The 23,465-nt window shown below is 42.2% G+C and overlaps 1 protein-coding gene across 1 annotated transcript in view; it reads left to right on the forward strand.

The window, feature by feature from the left end:
* The first annotated feature begins 704 nt into the window (after window positions 1–704).
* LOC142777397 (uncharacterized) overlaps window positions 705–23,465 on the forward strand; it is a 58,200-nt gene continuing 35,439 nt past the window's right edge. The window contains exons 1-3 of the mRNA XM_075881746.1: window positions 705–1,213; window positions 1,319–1,453; window positions 18,375–18,539. Coding sequence (XP_075737861.1) covers window positions 1,111–1,213; window positions 1,319–1,453; window positions 18,375–18,539 — 403 coding nt within the window. The 5' untranslated portion in view covers window positions 705–1,110. The remainder of the gene's footprint in view (window positions 1,214–1,318; window positions 1,454–18,374; window positions 18,540–23,465) is intronic.

Below are 23,465 nucleotides of genomic sequence, written 5' to 3' on the forward strand. Positions count from 1 at the left end.
CGAGAAACTTTGGGCTTTCATTTGTCTTGAACCACGCAATTTGTAGTGAAAGCAAGATTATGTGCCGTGGTGGGTAGCCGGAGTACGCGGTGGTACAGTGTAGTGGACGTGGCATCGCTGCTGATGAAAATCCGGTATAGGTCAACGTGTCACCCATAATAATTTTCTGGTCTTCTATGGAGTGAACAAGCGAGGCCTTCCTGATCCGATGAGCTCGTTAAAGTACGTTGATAAAGAGCCGCGCTGCTGCCCTTTCAACATCACGCACAACAGATGAGGAGCCCTCAAATACCTACGCTGCAGCACGCGAACTGCTGTAGGTACCAGGGAGGTACCTAGGCATGGCTGGAGAGAGCGACAACGGTGGAAGTGACATCGCGTGAACACTATGTGTACCAAAACCACTAACGGCATCTAGTAATATTTTGTTCAAGGGCCTATACACACAACGGTGAGCTATTCTTAAATCTAACTTGAAGTGGCTCCGACAACATACAACTTCGAGGGAATGACTCGTGTTTCTAAATATAGACATTTTTGTCGTTTCATTTTCAGAAACGCGGACACAGCTGCATACACGACGTTCGCTCGCGCTTCGTCGTCTGCTACGAGGAGCAGACGACGAGGAGCCTCTACGAGGAGCCTCTTGCTGTAGTAGCGCCATCTGGACGGGAAGTAGCATACAATATCCGCCGCCCGCTGGGGAAGGCGTGCGACACTCGGCGAACCTTTCCAGCCGCAGTCCCAGTCACGAAGCTCCGCATCTTCATTGTAGTATTCCGAGCGGCGTGGTGCCTCGCTGCCGAACGTAGGTTTATTGCGCACGAAATGAAAGCAAGGAGCAAACTTTGCCTAGCGCTACCCCAGCTTTTGCTTCATGCCCGAGTTCATTCGTGCTGTCTTGTTCCCAAATAGGGACTAATATAGGGAATACAAAGTGGTGGAAAGTGACGGTTGCATGCTCGACCACCCTGGTTTCAACCTCATCTGGCGGAACCAAACGAATGGAATGACTTCTGTGAGCTTGGATTGATTATGTTTTCAGACTGCGCACATTCAAACGCGTCTGAGTGGTGTGTTTCGTGATAAGCGCCGATTAATTGGTAACGAATGGCGATAAGATTAACTAACCGCCTTTTGGCTGGCGTATTGGTACTTTGGTCGCCCGTCGTTTCTAACGTACGAAACCGCACGGACACTGCAACAGCAGCAGGTAGGTTGTTAGAGAAGCGTGGATTTCCATATATTTGATGAAATGAGAGTATCGGTACTTCCCTATACTTTTGCGGATGGTTCCTGTGTTTTTATTCCCCCGCAGATTACGGCCAAGCTTGTAACAAGACTGAAGAGTGCAGCGTACTTGGACCTGGATTCTGGTGCCACCCTGAACACCGCAACTGCAGCTGCAAGGGAGCCTTGCTTTGGTTCGTCAGCCTGCATCGCTGCACGCAAGGTTGTCGCTGCGATGACTATTTTGCTTGCAAATATTTCTTGGAGATGTTCCAGTTTCTCTCATTCTCTACTGCCGTCTTAATGAATTAGCCTGCGATGCTTTATGTTGAACAGAACATAAGATTGAAAAGTTGCAGAGGGTCCTTAACCATATTATTACTAGAGGAGAAAATGTTTACATTTCTTTTGGCCAGGTTGGGGGCGTCGCGAAGTGGTTAGGCCAAGTTAAAGGAAGCAATACCACTATTGTAATTTAGTTCAGTGATTCAAAATCATTTGTTTCTGCTTCGTGCAATGTACCCAAATCTTGACGGGAACATGAGCAAGCTATGCTGATAATTCCTCTGTGAGCATATGCCTTCACTTTTTTGCTGCTCAACTTTGGAGACCATTGAGCACATCATCAGTGAAGAGTCCGACGGAATCCCGTCTGGTCAGGACAAACATAGTCCAAAGTAACAAAAACGCCGACCAAGGTGAAATACACAAAAATTAAAAAGACGTTTCGGCTCCCCACACGGGAGCCTTGTTCACAGCGACCGCAAATGGCGTAGTGCGCATTTTTATGCACGTTTCATCACTTCCAATGAAACATGCATAATAATAGCGCACTACGCCATTTGGGGTCACTGTGAACAAGGCTCCCGTGTGGGAAGCCGAAACGTCTTTTCAATTTTTGTGTATTTCACTTTGGTCGGCGTTTTTGTTACTTTGCACTATGAGGACATCATTGTTTGGCTCAGTCATGTACAGACATCTAATGCATAATGCTGGTTTACATAACATTGATCTGACGTGGCTCTGGAGTAGAATACTTCATTGCCATGTAGAATGCCTGGGTTTGATTCCGGCCGGGCGCTGATATTTATTCATTGAGTTTGTTGGGTCAACGGCGCTAATGTCAGTTTTTCTTACCACTCTCGCATTCCAATTACCAATGTCTATTCTCGCCATCCCTGGGTAGATAGAAACAGGTAATCACCTGCGGCATATACCCGCACACCGTGCCAGTAGTATATGGGTATGTCCCACACATGCCCGGAGTAAAGGGTTTGATGATGTACTCAACAGAATTTTTACATTATTCATGTTATGACCAGCAAGAAAAATTTGTCAAGCCCTCTTTGCTTGTTATACTAACTCTGGTCTACCTCAAGTTAAGGAGGTGATCACAAGAGCACCCAGACATGGGTGGCTAGATAGATGGATAGATAAATAGAAATGTTAAATGTGCCTGCAGTGTGCTGAGAAATCTTGGCATTTAATATGTGAACAGGATGCTGTCATTGCTGCAAGAGGAAAGCACCTACTGTGACCTTGATAAGGACCCAATCAGCAAGGTACAAAAAAAGACTTGTAGAAGTTATTCACGGAGGTGTTTCGATTCGTTCCCCTGCGGCATCATTACTACCATCTTGGCTCCGCTACAGCTCTTTGGACTGCCCAAGATATCCAAGCTTCATGAACCAATGGGGCCATGGTAGATGGTCACCACTTCAAAGCACTTGAAGTGCTCACACTGCATTCTTTCACTCCTTGTAGGATGCAGCCCAACACACTTCGGCAATTCATCCAACTTAATTAACAAAGTGCACAAACTCAAGCTTGGTATTCTTGACACTACGGTGTCATTTGACATTGCGTTCTTATTTATGCGTGTCCTAATTGAGCTCGCTGTTGAAGTGTGTTCTACTGCCCTCCAAGAAGATGGCGCTTTTTCCGAGAGGACACCATTTGAGGCTCTAAACTTGCTCAAGCTCCTGAAGTTCTGCAAAGAAAATACGTAATTCATTTTTTAGGACTGCTTCTATAAGAGAGAGAAGCAAAGGAAAGGCAGGGAGGTTAAACTTCAAGAAACGTCCATGGGTGGCTCCTCTTCAGTTATCAATTGAACGCCCAGCTATAAGAGCTTTCATGTCTCAACCAAGAATATTTATTCAGTATGTTTAGGATAGCTTCTCTTCTATAAAGAAGGATGCTCTTGATACACTTTCATCACACCTAAACTGACGTGAAAGAGATGAAACACAGTCACTGACCGATTCGGATGATGATCTGATGTTTCCAAAGTGCATACGGGTTCGCGGTTCTCTGAGCTGGACTAGAAGTCGTCAATTACAGTGAAATCTGGTTATAGCAAACCTCAGAATAATGATTTTTTCAGATTAACAACTTCTTCGAAAACCCCTTTCGAAATGTCCATAGGTTTAATTTAAAAATATTTCACTACTACGAATTTCAGTGTACGGAATGTTTCAGAATAGCATATCGAATTTCGTCCCGCTTATATGTCCTCAAAACTTCAAAATAACGAATAGCGATTTTAAAAAGTTACACATGGCTGTAAAAATAATGCCTTGCTTCATATCTACTACTATTACCATGATCAGAACGCACGCATATTTTTCTATTTGTCTGCCCTATTCAAATGTGTGATAGTTTCATCGCCATCGTCATTACCTAGTGCTTGTTTTTCACATCAGGCTTTGCCCTGTGGCCATTGTTTACGTTTGGCGTCTTTACGTGCGTGCTTTTTGCACAACTGTTATCTAGCCTTGTGGTTGGTGATTGAACGTTGAAGACTAGCTCCGGAAACAGCGTGAAAGAAATGTTACGATAGTGAAAAATGCGACGTGAGTGACCTATGGGATGAAGTTGCCGATGACTGCCCGTGCATGCTTCACTTACTCTCAACACTACGCACAGTGCAAAGACGAAGTATGCACGTGAGCGAAGCTGATGACCGATATGATCCATAATATTTGTCATCATAAGGAAACAGGCCCCGTCACGGTGGTCTAGTAGCTAAGGTACTCGGCTGCTGACCCGCAGGTTGGGGGATCAAATCCCGACTGTGGCGGCTGCATTTCCGATTGAGGTAGAAATGTTGTAGGCCCGTGTACTCAGATTTGGGTGCACGTTAAAGAACCTCAGGTGGTTGAAATTTCTAGAGCCCTCCACTACGGCGTCTCTCATAATCATATAGTGGTTTTGGGACGTTAAACCCCACAAATCAATCAATGATAAGGAAACTGTGACGAGTGCAAAGATGACGTTGAAACAGTGTGCACGCACCAACATGAAGAATCTATACTTAACGTTGATGCTTTGCAGTCTGTAAAAAGCATGCGCACGCTTATGGAGCTGCCCACACCAGGATAGATTGTGCTCTTCCTCAAATAAGTGTGCACTGGTTTGGTAATATTTTGTGTTTGTTTTTTCTCACCATTAGAGCATAATGAGGTTGCACAGGTAGGTGGCTCAAGTGTTTGCATTCACCAATTTTCAATACTTCCACTAGAACGACTTTTCAAAACAACGAATTGTTTTTAGTGGTTCCTTGAAATTGATCGTATCGAGCCCAAGACTATCATCGGCATTTCTAGTTCATAAATGTCCATGCAGTAAAAAATCTCAATGTTTCTTTCGTATGAATTCTAGCCTGTCCACAGGTACACCACTAGTCCCAGTGCCACTTTCACTCCACCGATATAGCAAGTTATCCACATATGCTCCTGACGATTCGCATGGGCTCGTCCCCACTTGCTGCCCCCCCCCCCCCCCGCCCCCTGCTGAGAAAACCGAGTCCTCCACCTTTGCGGTCCCCTGTGACCCGGTTCAGCCCCAGCTAGACGAAGTCTTCATTAGGTGGAGGTGCTTAGGACTGCCGCAGATCTCTTTCTGCCAGGGATGCCAGCACCATATTCTCTCGCTGTAGAATGCCTAACAACTCCCATTTCTCTTCATACCTGCCCCCATGTACATTTAGGTAGAAAATAGTCTTTTTTGGGTCATTTCATTGACACTTTTGAATGTTGCCATAATAGGCCTTACACGAAAACTTAGAGAGAGCTTCGGTCTACAAATGCAATAAATACATAAGACATCACAGTCTTATGTATGTGGGCCCGGGCCGGCTGGAAAGTCCGGCATTATTAATGACTCAGCTCAGCCAGCAGGGTGGGCTGGGCCGAGTAAGGCATTTTTAGATTGGGCCCGGGCCAAGCTCTGGCCATGAGCTTCGTGCTCGGGTCAGGCTCGTAATAGGCCCAAGTCTCGGTAATAGGCCCTAGAAATCGGTCCAATATTATTTAAAAATTACAAAAAGGAGGCATTTGCGTGCTATCTGCAGCATTTCTTTCACTTTGGCAGAAGGCATGTTCAGATGTGTATAAACACTTATTATGACTTTAATTAAAGAGATCACAACAATCAGCTTGTTACACAATTTATGACTTTTCATTGAAGGCGTTTTGGAAATGAATGGTAGATACGCTGTTTGGGGCGCCAGTTTTAGTTCCGCCAGAAAAATTGGTCAGATTTCATCGATCCACGGTGATAATTAGTGGCCGTTTTTCTAAAATTTTTAAGTAGCTATGGACTATTCCTAGGAAAAACTTTTAAGTCGCCTATTTGACTGGACTGGCTATTTCCACTGGTTAAAAAGTTTGATTCTTATAATAGCTACCATAATTAATGTTTTACATATCTAAAGATGCCTTCTGCCAAAGTAAAGAGAATGCCGCAGGTAAGATACAGATGCCTACTTTCATAAGTAGAAAAAAAAATAATATTGGACACATTTCTTGAAACATCTGGTATATTGATATAATGGCGTGTCTATGCTGTTTGGATTTGTTGTTTTGTGGGGTTCAACGTCCCGAAGCGACCCAGGTTACGCAAGATGCCGTAGTTGAGGGCTTTGCCCTTGTTACACCACCTGGAATGCATTATTGTTCACTGCAATCATAAAGTACAAGATGTTTAACATTTTGTTTCATCGGTGTGTTACACGCAATTTCAAGAAACTTGTAATATAATTGTCCACTATTACATGGAGTGGAAGGCGCTTTAGCATACCAAAGGTTTGCCATGTGGAACTGCTGCAACAGCAATGGTTAACGACCAACCTTACATAGTGCAGATAAGATGTGTGCATTTGTATCTAGGAAAAAAATTCAAGTATACAGACACGCTACCTTGCCCGCCATGCCGTTTTCGCCTGCGTTTTCAGTAGACTCGTCAGCGCGACTTATGAGTCGTGACTACATCGCCGGAGCTGCTGTTGATGCACTTTAAGAGATGCGGAGCAACTCTTATCACTGGCGTGCCATTTGATGCTTGCCGACTTTTTTTGCTAGCAAGGTGGTTGCAAATATTCAGTACTTGGCAATTAGGTAAAATGTACCTGTGCATTTTTTTTTAATATTCAAGATGTGAATGGGGACAGCTGGACGTAATCTGAGTTGCAAGTTGTGTCATTCTGTGCTACTAAGCTTGGCATTACAATGAACAGCAGTGATGTCAAAAGAGCGCACAGACAGGGACGCTTTCAGGCTGGAAAGAACCGTCCCATTATATCCAAGTTTACTACGTTTAAAGACAAAATTGCTGTTCTTTCTGCAACACCAAAGTTGAGGTACACACTCTTTTCAGTTCACAAAGATTACTCGGCACGTGTCAGAGTTGCTTGCCAGAAACTTTTTCTTCATGCACAATAGGCTCGCTCCACCTCCTTTCAGATTCGCTTTAACAAGCTATCGATGAACAACAAGGATTTTATTTACGATTGCGTGACAGACACTGTGAAAGAACTAAAGTCATAGCGTTCACCGCCAACCTGTTCGCCGTTATCCTGCGATAATATACTGCCACAATCTTCCCGGATCAAAGGCCCCATGTATGATAGTATTTCCCTCCTTCTGGGAAATGTACGGAGCTACGTTTCTAAAAAAGACCTAAGACAGTAGACTCCTTTTAAATGAAACCTGAAGAGACCAGGCAAATATGTTTCCTTTAAGAGGAGTTTCGTTTGAGAGATAAACAGGGGTATATATTCAAGTACGAAACCAAATATGTTAGTGTATGTTATTCTATTTAAGCAGCAATTTCATTTAAGAGAGTTTCGTTCGATAGGAGTCTACTGTAGAAGCTGTTCTAAATGACAGCTCTGTCAATATTGCAATATTCACAGAGTCATGGCTTACTGCAGATATAAACACGTGCAAACTTTTTTTTGGAATGTGTAACGCATACAGATTCGACAGGTTTGGACGCCGGAAGGGTGGTGTTTTTTTACTGATTAAATCTAATATATGTTCCTCCGCTATACCTACCCACAATGAGCAAGAAATACTATGCGTTACGGTGTCTTTTCGTTTTTTCTCGTGGATTATTATTACATGCTACCTAGCACCTGGCTGCGATAGATCTTTTGTCGAGGACCTGCACAACTTGCTCTTGCACTTATTTGCTGACCCAAGAGTAATTTCATCCTCTGTGGTGATTTTAACTTTGCTGACATAAACTGGGATAGAATGACAGTATCGTCTCACTTATCTAGGGAATTCCTTGACCTTGTTCCAACTTTTAACTTCACACAAATGGTATCAACACTGACTCGTGGTGCAAACATTCGTGATTTAGTTTTGGTTTCCAACCCCGACACTGTTCAGTCGGTTACGTGTGCTGATGGCCTGAGTAATCACAAGATGGTGTTATTTGACCTAACCTTTGAGATACCCACTAATATATTTGTAGTAAGACAGACTTCACAAAAATCAATTGGGAATTGCAGTGTTTTCTTGTGCGTTTTGAGGAATTCGCTTCCATGCAAAGTGTCGAGAGCAATTGGTTACTTTATAAACAAAAATTGCTGCATCTTGTTGACAAATATGTGTCACTTGTCCGTATTCGGGGGGGACGCTGAAAAACCATGGTTTACAAACTCCCCCAGGAAACTCTATAACACAACAAGCGCTTTCTCCGGGCTGCTGAACTCTCTAATTGCAATTCCAAATGGCAAAAGTATTTTGCGTGCCTCCGAGAGTACAGTAATTTATTGTGGCAATTAAAGAAAACATTTTTTCATATTGATCTTGGTATCCTTCATGATAACCCACAAAAATTTTAGAAACTCCTACCAACTAACAACAGCGCTTCTCACAATATAATTCTGTCATACCCTGACGGATCACCACCTGTTCCCACTGAACATCGATCCGGTGTCATGAATTCTTATTTTTCCTCTGTTTTCACCCAAGAGCCCAACTTGACAGTGATACGCTTCCTGACTGCAACTTTTACCCCAGGCCTTCAATTGATGTCACATCTGTGAGCATATCGGCCTTGATCGACAAAATCAAGGTATCCAGTGCTCCCGGTCCGGATAACATCCCCACTAAGGTAATAAAAAGTATTAAAGTGGTCACTAGTCAATTTTTACGAATAATTTTCTCGCATTCTCTATCAACCAGTACAATTCCGAACGACTGGAAGTTAAGTAAAGTTGTCCCGGCATTAAAAAGCGGTGTCAGAACGGATCCTTCACATTATCGTCCGAAATCGCTCACTTGTATCGAATGGAAACTTCTCAAACACATTATCTACTCTCATGTTGCCTGTCATTTTAAAGCCAACTCCTTTTCTTTCAGCAATCAGCATGACTTCTGCTCAGGACGCGCATGTGAAACCCAACTATTTGAATTCACCACCGACCTTCATTTGAACCTTGATTCTCTCCTCCAAACAGACGTCATTTACATAGATTTTTCGAAAGCCTTCAACCGCGTACCTCATCAACGATTAACGGTCGAAGTAAACAGCTTATACATCCATTCACTAATCACGTCATGGATCCATTGTTTCCTAATTGGCAGATTGCAGTTCACAGTGATCGGGCACCATCAGTCTACATTCAGCAAAGTAGTATCAGAAGTACCTCAAGGTTCAGTCATCGGACCCCTTTTGTTCTTAATTTTCATCAATGATCTGCCCACATCATCAGTCTGGCTCTTTGCTGATGATTGAGTCCTCTACCATTACATTATCTCACGTAACGTAACGATCAGATGCTTTTACAACGTGACCTGACAGGAATTGAAAAATGGTGCACTCGGTGGCTCATGCAACTAAACGTCAAAAAATATAAATTCATGCACGTGTCGCGGAAACACTCTCTCATACCCTACTCCTGCTCTTTGCAGTCTCTTCCTATTGAGCTGGTTGATTTATACAGGTATCTCGAGGTCACCATCACAAGCAAGCTCACATGGTTTAAACATACTCTTAATCTGGTAGCCGTTACTAACAAATTTCTGGGATTCATTAGATTGTCACTATCATCATCACCACCTTCGATCCGAAAACTGGCATACGATACATTTATCTGAACTAAACTGGAATTGACATCAGCAATATGGAACGCACATCAAGCGTACCTTGTTGACCTACTTGCACCTGTCCAAAACTGCACAGCCTGTTATTACATCTCACTACGGCCATTGGCTAAGTGTCACAAATATCAAATCATCCCTGGAGATTAAATCATTAGCACTTTGCGGAAAAATCTCTCGCTTATGCTTCTTTCATAAGCCCTATTACAACTTTCCACACTTACGTGACATGTTTCTTCTCCCGTCAAACCACACTTCATGTCGCCTGTTCAACTCCCTCAGTCTTCAAAGTATTCACGGCTCTACCAATTCATTCAACAACTTCTCTTGCCAACAGCCATTGTAGAATGGAATAGTTTAGCTGACCGTGTTGTGACTGTACGTGACCCCATCAAATTTCGAAACGTACTAACAAATTTACTGAGTGCTGATGAGTAACCGATTGGGTTTTATTGTGTATTTGTGTTTTCTTCTTGAGCGCATTATTCTCTACGTGCATTTTGATTACTTTTTGTAAATTTTATTTCTTTTTTGCTTGATTAATGACTGTTTGAACATTCCTTTTCTCTTGTCTATGCTCTCCCGGTATGTAAAACCCCAACAGGGGCCTTTAAGGGTAAATAAATGATGATGATGAATGTTTAGCATTTAACTGGAATGCCCTTTGTATATAGAACTAAGTTTTGCATATTTCTTTACATCACCTTTGTGTGTTTTGCATTTCGACCGGTCTTCATTTCTCGAAGCGGAAGTGTTCTCATGGCACTCAAAAACGTGGAAGCACTCCCGCGGATGAAGTGAGAACTCTATATAAGGAAGGTCATAAATGTGATGCTTATTTTCTCTTGTACCCTTTGAAACAAGGGGGGTGGTGCATAGGCATGGATGCTTTAACCACTTTTATCGCATAAATGTCCGACGACTCCTGCGGCATCCCGAGTTCAGGAATTTTTCATCCCTTTATACTTCTTCCTCCCACTTCTGTCGTCTATGGATATAATGAATAAGTAACACACGTCAAAACTGGAGACATGAGCCCCTACTCTTGTAAAAAATTTAACGTATACTGAGTGCACTCGTTTAGCTTATGTATTCTTGGTGTCCGCAGAGAACCAACCTGCTTGCATTGCATAGTTTCGCAAGCTCCATAGTTGCTTCATTAGGGACATAAGGGGGCCACATGCACTGCGCATCACATGTTTGTTAAATACTCTAACAATACCTGTTGCTTGGCTTGTCGAAGTATTTCTGGCGGACATGCTGCTTATTGTTTGTGCTCCACCTTTTTTTCCCCACCATAGTCGCCGCTTCTTCGTTTCTGCCATACATCTCATTCTCCTACATTGTCGCTGCTGCGAGCTCAAAACCTGCAACCACAGCCCCACTTCACTGCTCTGTTGGCACCAAGGTCTCCGGCCATCGGCAACTGGGCAACCGACTCCCCTGCTTGTGGTCCCTGCCGGGGATCATGCTCCAGACACCCGATATGTGTTTGATGGGGAGCGCTAAAGAAGACGCCTTTTGGTTCATTTCAGCTCTTTAATTGGCAGTTATTTTGGAAACCTCGAATACATCTTGCTTTAAGACGGCGAAAAATTGCATGTTACACGGACTGAAGAGACGAAGAAGCGTAGTGGGGACTGTTCGAATGTATGCCATGTTATGGACGGCACTGCGCTGAGTGCCAGTAGAAGCTCCAGAGACATTTTCCCACAAAGACATAACACTCTCGATATCAAAGGCCATCACAAAAAGGTGAAATATTCAGGGAACATTGAGGACGGCGGCTAGCTTGCTAATTGCTGTGACTTGCTTTGACACATCTATAACGATTTGACGAGCTTTGACGATTTCCCTGAAGCAGCTCTGGTAGCAGTGTGCTCATGGTGAAGTTGGGGAAAGTTAGGGATTGTGCAAGAAAGTTGTGTACCAGATAAGCTGGGGTATCAATGAAGAGACAATGTGCCATTCATGATAGAGAAGGGATGAAGAGCACTAACAATCTACAACACAGGCCGTGCATTCAAGGTCCTAGGCTGTCTAGTGAGGATGGTGTTTCGGAGGAGCCCAACAATGACTGGCTACTGGCAGGAATTGGGTTTTAGTGAGAGGCAGTGTGACGTGAGTAGACATGAAGGATCTCTCCACTTTATTCGCACGATCTAAGTGGAGCGACAACAGCTGCCAGCATTCAAACCGCCTGGCACGTATTCTAGCGCGCGTCTCGAGCTGTCAGCATGGGCTGCACGAAAGACGTGGCACTGTAGCTAGTGGTCGGCTCTGGGACAATCACAATGGACGAAGAAGTAGACCATGGCGTTTTGTGGTTGTAGACAACTGAATCCCATGATGACCTGGGGGGACCATTTTAGAGCATGCAAGGTGTCCCGGGTGGACACAGTTGATAAAGGTGCTTGTAGATATTACAGTTTGGCTGGTAACGTCGGCAGCGGGTTGGTAGTAATGGTGTGGACGGAGGTGTTGGCAGAACGCCAACATCACCGTTGTAGGGCGTTCAGTGTGCTGTCAAAGATACACAAGTACACGAATGCGGAAAGGTCAGGCTCAAACAACCACATTACACGCAACACAAGTAGTGATGCGTACAGTACGTGGTTGGTCAGTACGTCGGTAAGAGGTGGAAAGTGTTGGCGGCAGGTCAAAAAGCTTGCATTCCTGTTATATGCCTGTCGATTCGTGGCCTCTGTGAAGAACTCGGCAGGAGGCAAGTCATGGAATCCAGCATGCGTGGACTCTATAGGAGGGTCAGATGATGCGCCTGCACTCATGAGAGCACCCTCAGTAGACAGCGAAAAATAAGTTTGCAGTGCAACACGCTGATTTGCTGCAGACGCAGCAGTTGCTATTACGATTTGCTAACCTGGTTTGTAGCCCATGGGCGTTTCGGTCATGGAAGCAATGTTTCTAAAGTTCGGTCACACATGGTCACATGCAGGAACTTCTGTTGTGGTAGATCCTAAAAATGGTGTTCGTCGCTGCTGGCAAGAAGGTTAGAGCATTGAGTTCAATAAAAAGTCGAGTTGGTTCAGGGATGGCGCTACTTCCGTGACTGGGGGGCTTATTGTAAATGTGGTGACGTCTGCGGCAGATTCGAGGGTGTATGGGGAGGTCACAGTCATGAAGCCTGAGGTGTCTCAGGCCGAGGAAGTCAAGGAAGACGTGCAGATGGCGGGCCTGCCTGATGGGCTGTTGTACGAGTGCTTCAAGGGAGCACATCTCTCGGTGGAGAGGCTGGTTAAAGTCTGTTACCTCGTGGTCGGGCGCAGGAGTGGATGGTCCTGTGGCTGGATTTGAGATAGAAGTTTTAGCCAGGAGATTGAGGTGGTGTTCCAGAGAGGGCTGCAGGCTGGTTGGTACCACTCACTGCGACAGAGAGGAAGCTTGAATGTCACTTCTTCCAAAAAGCGGGTGGTACGTTTGGCTGTAGCAAGCTAGCACTGCAGAGCAGAGATTATTGTTGGGCTGCAAGCTGGTTGTCGATGCGGCAGCGAGCTACTTTGCTTTCGCCCTGTAAATAGAGTGGCAAGATCTTTCACTTCTTCTCAAGTCGCTGTGCGGTCTTGGTATAGGGTCTTTTTACACAAAAGGGAGCAGAACCAATGACAAGGACCATCTGCATGTTCTCTAGCAGGCGCTGCTGGAACAACATATGTAAAAGTGCATTGTTTGTGGTAACGGTGCTCGGGCACAGTAACGATAGCAATTCCTGAAGAAGTTTCAAAGGTTTGCAGCCTCCAATCTTTTGTGAGCCCAACATTGGTTGCAGACGACTTCACTGCCATGGTGTCACGCTTTGTAGCACGGCAGTATTGAAATAACTAGCCAAAATGAGCAGTGGTGCAGATGGGATGTTAATAACTTTGGCTGCGTCATCTGGCCACAGGAATTGGGTGATGAAATGCTACTTTCATAGTTAAAGATATGTAAAAGTGGTGTTTTGCCTGGAACAACCAAGCTGTCAGGCTCTGGCTTCAAAACGGTGGCAATAAAATGCCTTCCTGGGGCCTGTGGTGCCTTGGCCACTGATGGTTGCTGCTCAGTCAATGTAATCTGCCTTGTGTTGACTTGTATTGAAAGAAGAGAATAAAATCTAGGTTTGTAGTGTCAGTAAGTTACTCAGCTCATAAAGCCTGTATGTCTCTTCTGACGTTAACACAACCTTGACAGCTGCTGCAATTAGGACCAGTGCCATAAAATCCCGAACAAGTGCCCCTCGAGCTTCTACAGGGAAACATAATTGGATGAGATTTACGCTTGAGATTGGGATCCTTGCTCTTGCTCCATCATGGACCAAAATTCGAAATGACAGTGAAAGAGTTTCTAAGAAAATTGCACAAGTGTGCTTCTAAAGAAGTGCATTATTGGATACACGTGCATTTACTGTTCTTATTGTTTAGCAGGGAGTCATTGTGGGAAATTTCATGCGTTATGACAAGTCTGGAAAGATATTCTTAATAAATTCCAACAATTTGTCACAATTCAGCCTGCAGTTCTGAGCCAGCACACTGTAATTGCACTAAGAAATCGTGCACATATCAAAATAATCTCAACTTGGGCTCCTAGCAATTGCTGATGAAAGAATCTGCAGCGGAGAACAGGTTGAAAAAAAATTTCAGGAGGCTTCGAATCTCCCTATAAGGGGAAGGAGACGTTTGTTCCTTTAGGGGCATGTGCTTGGGAGCCTACACCCTGAACAGATAACGCTCCTCTAGATGCTCTAACCACCCCCCACCCGAATCACTGTTGCTGCTGTTACGTCGAGAACACATTGGTGAGATTGGCGACGAGTTCATTGTAGAAAAAGTGCGCATTATTTGTGGTTGTTGGAGGTAATAATGAAGGAAGCCCTTCTGGCTGAAGATGGCCAACAACAAATTAGTTTGAAAGGGTACAGATTTTCCAGTTACACAACGGGTGGTACTGGTACCAATAAAGGGTGTGCAAATATTTGGAACTTGAAATATTTGATTTGAATAGTTTTGCATCTCATTCCATTGTCAAAGTACTTTTTACTGTATGCAACATTTGAACACTACAAAAATTTATATTAAGTTATTGAAATCAGCTAAATTTTGCGAAATTGCTGTACAACTCTGCAAATTAGTTTCAGTTGCTCCGTGACGCCCCCCTTGCTTCCATATGCACTTTTCCAAATTATTCAAGTGCAGTGTGTCAGAGCATGGCATTGTGTATAGGGCCGAGCACGATATTGTAAGAGTGCCTTACAGAAGAAATGGGTAGCCATCACAAGATTAAAAAGAAAACCGAGCATCCTCTGATGAAGCGCCTACACTGGACATCATGCCAGTCAGTTGTCAATGCTCCTCCCAATTGAGAAAGCATGCTCCAAAGACAATACACCAGCGCTAGTGTGTCTAGTCAGTAGCAATTTCCTTCTGAAGGAATGACGACACGTGATATGGTGGTTTCTGAACATACCAAGCAGCTATCTATGCTTCATGACAACATTAAATGACTACACATGTTGTACTGTCAAAAAATAGCATTGTACTACGCATAAATATTGTGTATACTATTTGCTGTGCTACACACCTGCTTTTTTGATGTCTGGTTTGGGAAAATCTTTTTTTGCAGGTCAGTAGTTGTGCCATGCCTATTCAGAAGTACCAAAATTTTTGACTGGTTTGACACTTGATTTCATTATTTGACTCTGCTTTAAAGTTGAAAATTTGATATTTACACATCCTTAGTACCAACATTTAGCATAGGTGAACATAACACAGTTTTATTGTAAGTGCCAAATATAACATAAATATACATGCAGAAAACCCAGCTATGTCTCAGTGTATGGAAGTTCACTTAATGGAAACAAAACTTTGATTCACAGGTTTGAACATAACAATTATAATATAATAACAATAATAATTATTGGGGTTTAATGGCCCAGAACAGGATATAATTATGAGAGCTGGGCCATAGTGGAGGGCTCCAGAAATTTAGACCCCCTGGGGCTCTTTAACGTGCACCTAAATCTAAGTACACCGGCTCGAAGCATTCTTGCCTCTATCATTGCACATTTTTGTGTTAATGCTATTATAGCTGGGTTATGGTTACATGAATTGACAATTTGAGTCTTATCTTATAGTTTGAAGATAGCCTTTCAAGAAGCTCTGCATTTTATGCAAATGACTGCTGGTGTTGCTGCTGATCTAATGACAAGTAGAGGCATTTCAGTCACCCGATCAGACAATTTTATTTTCTAAAATGGAATTTTATGCATTGATGTATCAATATTATCACACAAGTTGTAATCTAATTGAGTGTCTGTGTAATACATAAAGTTTGCTATTTTAAATACAATTTCCTGTTCCTTACCCTAAGGCATGATAGATGAGGATGGATGGCAGGAAAATGCAATTCTTTTTTAACTTAGCTCCTAAAAAATTATCTTGCCTGTTGAGCTTACGGTAGAACCTCAGTGATATAAATTTCAAGTGGGAGTGGAAAGATTCATATTTCTGGAAACTATGTATAATTGAAAACTGACCAAGTCAATTTTGGATCTACACCTAACATTTATTTCAATACGTAGCTGCTGCCTCACATGCATGCATCATAGTTCTGCTCGAGGGCAACAGGAAAGAAAGTGCTCCACCACAAGTGCATAGTAGTTCGTACACTTCGTACAAGTTCGTACACTTAGTGCCTTTTTACACTTCCATGTTCTTTTATATACTAGTACGTTGGCCACGTACTTTCAGAGCTACATTGTGTTGATAGTGATCGTGCGCTGTGGTTTTGACAAGCAGTAGTTTATTTTCCGTCCGTATGTGCTGGGTGGACACTTGCCTTGAAAATTATGTTGCTATTCATGATCACTAAATCAGAAGAGTAGGGCAAAAAAGCACATGAACCAAGACGATTTAAGACGAAATACAGTAAAAACTTAATGTTTATTGTATGTGATGTATGCACGGCACTGTGCGAAGGAAAGGGAGAGGGGAAAAGGGGCACATAAGACAGTTGACCCAACAAATCAAACAGGTAGCTGATGCGTCAAAAATACCATTTTCGTTTTCAATAAATAGATTCAAAGGCAGCTCATAGTGTGTCTAAATTTAATGTCTGCTGCTTTAATAATTTTTTTCTAGAGCTGGCCCGAATTTCCGGCCAGCGATTGTGCTTAGTTGAACAGGAACTTGCAGCCACAGCGTACCCAATGCATGGTGAGGTGGCCAGTTTTAGAACATGGCACTTGTACCCACGTAAGCGATCAATCCTGCACTGGCCCCCACGTACCACATGTGAGCGGAATAGACTAGGCAACTCCTTGTACAGACAGTTCCCCCTCTCTTTCCTTCGCACAGTGTCGTGTGTACATATACGCACCACATACCTTAAACATTAGGTTCTTGATTTGTCGGCATCCTTGTGCTTCTTTGCACTACTGATCGAAATTACGCACTACCGACCAACCCATCAGTTCATTCTTTTGATCCATGATCATGTCATCGATGTGGTTCTGGCAAGCAGAATTGTTTTGATTTGGTGAGTGTTGAATGTATATGTAGCCTCAGTTTCGCTGTAGCCATACATGATCGCATTAACAGCGACTGCAACTTCGTGCGCAGTAGCTATGGCAAACGACGAGCGGAATTCTTGAGGTGTGTGTGCTGGCCACATGCATAATCCTGAAGCTTCCAGAGCATGCTGCTATCAGCCATCGCTCGACTGTATCCGTGACCAAGTTTGTATCACCCATTGCAAGTGGGAAACTTGTTCGTAACATCTGAATTTTCACCCATTGAACATAATGAAATTCGGTTGGGTAATTTTATGAATTTGTATCAGGCTGAAATTCATATACCAAGATTCTATTGTACTTTGCCCCCCTTATTCTGACATTTTCCACATATCATGACCAGGTTAAGTTATAATTAAGAGAGACTCCAAAAAATATAATGATAAATTACAAGATCAACCAGTGAATTGCTGCAATAGAGTTTCAATTTATGATGTAGTAAATGTGGTACATTGGCATCACCTTTGTACTTTGGACATATTTCGTCACAAGTCTATTGCTTTCGCAACTGAAACACACGCATCTCTTAAGATTTTTGTCTTAACAAAATATGCGAAGCTTTCTTCATAAAGTCGCTGGGGCTCAAAATAACTTTCCGGCTGATTCCTGGTGTGTGTATGAAATGCAACATAAGGAGAATCGAGGTAATGAAGGGGAATGAATTGGGGGTCTTTGTTGGCCCCTACCATATGAATCCAACAAACGATCAAGCCAAAGAAAGCATGAGAGATGTTTTAGAAGAGTGTAGTGTTGGGTCTCTTGGTACGTAGCTTGAAAAATCAACTAACCCTGCCTTCAAAGACACGTAAAAAAGGAGAGAACTATTGATGACCACACGCATGATCGTCAATGCTACTCTTCTTGCGTATATGCTTATGAATGCCGGTTTCATCGATTTTCCTATAGATTTTCCAAAAAAATGTTTCTTAACTGCATTGTACCTTTTTTTTTTTTCAGTTTTGTTTCCGTGTATTTATTGATGCATTTTTCTCTGATATTTTTTGTTTCGTACTTCCTCCCCTTACTCAATGCCCTGTCGGGCCCTGTAAGGTATCATCAATAAAACAATAAATAAATAGATGTTTTAACTGGAGGAAAGCAACGACAACATGCATTATGTGAGCATTCTACCAGTGCGTAACGAAAAATTATTTCATACTTACACGAGGCTACTTCTGATGCAGCGGTTTCCTTGAAAGAAGAATGCGAGGCATCTGAGCAATGCATTGCCTATGATCGCCACAGCTACTGTGGGGAATTCGGTCGTTCCCAGCTGCCACCCAAGATATGTCAGTGCCAGTTTGGCTTCAACATGAAGGACCTACACAACCAGCCCAGGTGTATTGAAAGTGAGTGATCTTTTGTATAAAGTGATTCATTTGAAGGTTTTGTGTAGAAATAGTTCATGCAGTGTACGTACACTGGACTCCTCTTAAACGGAACTCGAAGGGGCAAGAAAATTTGCTCCATTTATGAGAAGTTTCATTTTCGCAAAGCTCACAAAATGAATGAAATATGACTTTATTTCAAAAGCACCAACTGTCGCTGACTGAACATAAAGATTTTGAAGTATACAACACTATTATAGTTGATTAAAAAAAAAAAAATTGCTAATATTGCTGACTTGGAAAAAAGGAGGTGATAACAATTCGCTTGGTCTTGTTCAAGCACTTTCTCACATAGCAGGAGTGCATTGCTGAAAGGCTGGTCAGGAACTTTGTGCCACCATAGTGTTCAAAGTAGCACTGCAACAGGATGACAGCATCTCTTGCTGCACTGTCAGCCACGAAAATGAGCTCGGGATCACACACCATCTCATCACCACTTGAGCACAGGTCCTCATCTTGAACTTCAGCTATAGGTTCCTCAAGCCTGTCCTCAAGTTCACGACGAGACGTCGATTTGCTGCTCGACGTGCAAGGACATGTGCAATCGCTGGATTGGCTTGGCTAAACTAGGCTAACTTTGACATTTGTTTCATGGTTGCTAGACTGCAGTGGCCACTTTCGCTGTCCATGGCTTTTGCCCGTTTTAGTTTCATTTAACCGACGTAAGTGAAAAAAAAAAATGTTGCGATTGCCCGAAACTTTTTATCAGTAAATATATAGGAGAGCAACCAAATATGCCCGAATTTGTTTGTTTATGCGGTTTCTTCGTTTAACTGAGTTTCGTTTAAAGGGAGTCCACTGTAGGTACTTGCTAAAAAGTTGGGAATTCGTATTCTTATATGCTGTGCATGAAAGGTGTTTTTTTATTTGGAACATTACCCTCAATGCCTTTTAGGCATTATTAGGGGTGCACAGACCTTCACAGAATGAATTCGCAGTCTTGCGGCCACCCAAATCAATTGGTTACATATTCCATTCGGCGATTGCTTGTGGAGAAAAAATGATGCTAAAAAATACCAGTCCTGAGAATGTATAGCCATACTTTAAATAGACTGGTTTAAATTAATCTGAAGCATTAATCCCTGTTTTTTTTATTGATTGAGTAATATAGTTCTGTCTTCAATTAAAACTTTGGTCTTGCTAAGATTGCAAGTCAAGGTTTCGTTTCATATATCAGGAGCTTTCAGATCGGCCATATTTCCTAAGAACAAATCTTGCTGTTATTAACTGAATGCACTGAAGTACATGAATTTGTTCCTTGTGAAACAGATCCCACACAGGACAGGCATGTTCCAGTATAGGTCTAATGTAGCCATATTGTGCGGCCTGTTTAACTTTTGTAGTTACATGTATAAGATTTCTTGTAAAAAGCCAAGTGATTGTCCAGTTCTGCTCTGACTATTCAATTCAAATAAATTTATTTGTTCAACATTTTAGAGATGTTTGGTGCACGAACAAAAAGCATGAGAAGGCTTGACTAGATCCGTGCACCAGGGTGTGGCATACAGTGGTGTGAATTACAACAACAATATAGGTAGAATGCATCACATAAAGATGAAAAAAAAGCACAAGGAAAAAAAGCACTAAGAAAGTACCTATAGACATCAATAAAAAAACCATAACACACATCAGAACTACAAGAACTTTTCTAGATTACAATTTGTTGGATATTGACTTATTTATTCTGTACACATCAAAACTATCAGAAATTTGCTAAATTTAAAATAAAATTAACAAACACATGTAGTACATTGAAAAAAAAAATAACAACTGCAGTTGCACATACATAATGTGTTACTGATTCAAAGCCATTGAAGCTACATCCGCACCATCTCTGGCAAGTTCGTTTTGTAGTGTAGGTAATGTCCACCTGAGCATTTGCTTTCCATAAGTCGGGCGGCGTCTTCTAACTTTTTATAAATCAGAATGGCGTATGTGGCATGCAGGGTCATTTTTTTTTGTAAATTTGGCCATTGTTTTTAGAAGCGAAATTTTCTTTTTTGTTTACAACCTGTCTGGTCGAAGTAGTCTGAAATTGTAAATATTTTGTATGCTTACAAGTTTTAGCTTTTTGAACATGTTCTGTGTGTGACTTAGGTAAGGAGGGTTAAAAACTATGCCTGTTGAACGCTTTTGAAGTAAGATAAATTTTTTAAATATTTTCTTTTGTTGTCTTCCTCCAGGTTAGTGCACCATAGGTCGGAGTAGAGGAAAATAGGGCATTGTATAAAATGTTGTTAATTGAAAGTCGGAGGGCAAAGCAGTGTCGACCCATGAGGCCAATAACTTTTGACAGCCTTTGACAGCTTTTTCAGCAAATAATTGATGCGATCATCCCAAGACAAGTTACTCGAGAAATATATGCCTAGTGTTTTGAAAGTATTCACATTTCTATTTCAGAATTATTAGGCACTGATCGAGGGACTGCATAGGATTCGTTTTGCGAGTGAAACAAAACAGTCTTAGTGTTAGTAGTATTTACGCTTATATCAATGCTAGTAGTCCACGTGTGAATGAAATGAGGTGCTTCATTTGCCCAATCCGAAAGGCACGCAATGTTCGAGCCAGCGAAAAAGAGGCTAGCCTCATCAGCTTATAGTATATGTTTTGCCCTACAATCAGTGTTAACAATGTCGTTAATAGAAAGATCAAAGAGAAAAGGACTGAGAATGCTCCCCTGTGGTACACTTATATGGACTGAGAGAGAGAGAGAGAGAACATAAGGAGAAAGGCAGGGAGGTTAACCATGGCTGAGCCCCAGTAGGCTACCCTGCACTGGGGAAGGGAGAGGGGGAAGGAATGTTATAAAGGAGGACTGGTTAGATGAGTGACCATTAATCATGAAGAACTATGAACGATGCTGCTGATAGGATGAAATAAGCGACAAAGCTTTTCCGCGAATGCTATAGTGTTACGATTTTTTAATTAGTATGTTGCCGGTAATAAGATCAAATGCTTTTGTGAAATAAAAAAAAAAGATACCAAGGACCAAGATTTGACTTCCAAACATGTCAAGAATTATTTCTTTTTGCGTGAACAATGCCAGCTCAGTAGACTTATCGTTTCGAAAACTGTACTGCGAATCCGTTAAAATGCTGTAACGGTCAGTGAGAGAAATCAATCAAACTAAATTATTTTTTGAACCCTTTTCAAAACACTGCGAGAATTGGGATTGCACGGTAATTTCCAATATCATTTTTATCACCTTTCTTGTATATGGCTGTAACTTAAGGAGGCAGACTGGTCTTAGACATTTTTTTGTTTCTTCAGTGATCTTGATCAAACTGCACAGGATTGTGCAGTTTCTTTCTGCTGAAATTAAATATTTAATTAGAGTTCACTCCCTATTGTTTAAGGCCACCATAGAAAAAGAGTGCTTAATTAAAATTAATTTTTCTGCAGCTCTCCAGACTATCCACAAGCTTGAGGAGAGAAACGAAACACTCACCGCAGAACTTAAATGCATCAAAGAGAGACAAGAAGTTTATGTTAATGAAATCTCTGCGCTGAAAGCTAAATTTGTAACACTAGAATCAAACTATGCCTCCCTCAGTACAGCTGATACTGATACAGCCGAAAAAGCAATTCTTGAACTTTCCAATCAAGTTACGACAATCGCGTCTCGTTGCAATGACGCAGAAAATAGACAGCGAAGGTCAAGCTTGCTGTTTTTTGGACTCGATGATGATCCCGAGGAAGATTGGGCCAAATCAGAAGAAAAAATAATTAATTTGTGCTCGAACAAATTAGAGTTAAGAAAAACCAGCTCGCATTTTGAACGCGTACATAGATTAGGGAAATACACACAAGGTAAAAATAGACCCATAATAGCAAAATTTGCATTTTTCAAGGACAAACAGGAAGTACTGTCATCAGCGCGAAAACTTAAAGGAACGGGATTGTCTATCAGTGAAGATTTCTCTTTTACAACCAGGCAAATAAGGAAAAAATTGTACGACTTTGCCAAAGCTCAGAACACCAGATTCTACTTAGCCGTCGACACTTTACACATGGACAAAAAAACGTATGTGGTTGATAGTATTACGAACAAAGTGGTACTGTCGACAAGATAGCTCTTATATCCTCCGCCTCTTACGAAGCGCTATATCAAAAACCGCAGCTACGCGTGCGCGGAAGAGTGTCTCCAAGATAATCCCCTTACTTACAAAACTTCATTATCTTTTACGTTTACAAACATACGTAGCTTACTGCCTAAAAAAGAAGAAATAGGTTCGCTGCTAGACGACAACGAATCTGACGTCCTCGTGCTTACTGAGACGTGGTTGCAACCTGATATTAACGATGACGAGATTTTACCAAATTTTAACACCTTTAATATCTATCGTAAAGACCGCGCTGATAAAAGAGGTGGTGGTGTTCTTTTGGGCATCAGAAAAACAATTTGTTCTTACGTTGTCGACACAAAATCGGCCCTTGAGATAATTTGGGTTGCTTGCAAAACAAGCCCTACTAACGTCGTTCTGATAGGAAACTGTTACCGCCCTCCTGATTCCAATAGTTGTTTCATAGCTGAATTGAGGGAAAGTATTACTGATGCCATTAACTTGTGCCATACTAAAACTGTCTTTCTTTTTGGAGACTTCAACCTTCCCCAGATTGATTGGAACCTTCTATTCTCCCCTTGTAACACATCATCCCAGTTTATCAGCCTAACGCTTGACTTAAATCTTGTACAGGTGGTCAATAAACCCACCCGTGGAAATAATATTTTAGATTTAATACTGACCTCAGCCCCTGATACAGTCATGGAAGTCCTCTACCGAGAAGGTCTTAGCGATCACAGACTTCTTGAAGTAACCCTTGATCTTCCTGTAACGTTTTCCGGCAAAACTACTAAAAAAATTCGCGACTATAATAAAGCTAACT

The sequence above is a fragment of the Rhipicephalus microplus genome, chromosome X, assembly GCF_043290135.1.
Source record: "Rhipicephalus microplus isolate Deutch F79 chromosome X, USDA_Rmic, whole genome shotgun sequence".
NCBI classification, from domain to species: Eukaryota; Metazoa; Arthropoda; class Arachnida; order Ixodida; family Ixodidae; genus Rhipicephalus; species Rhipicephalus microplus.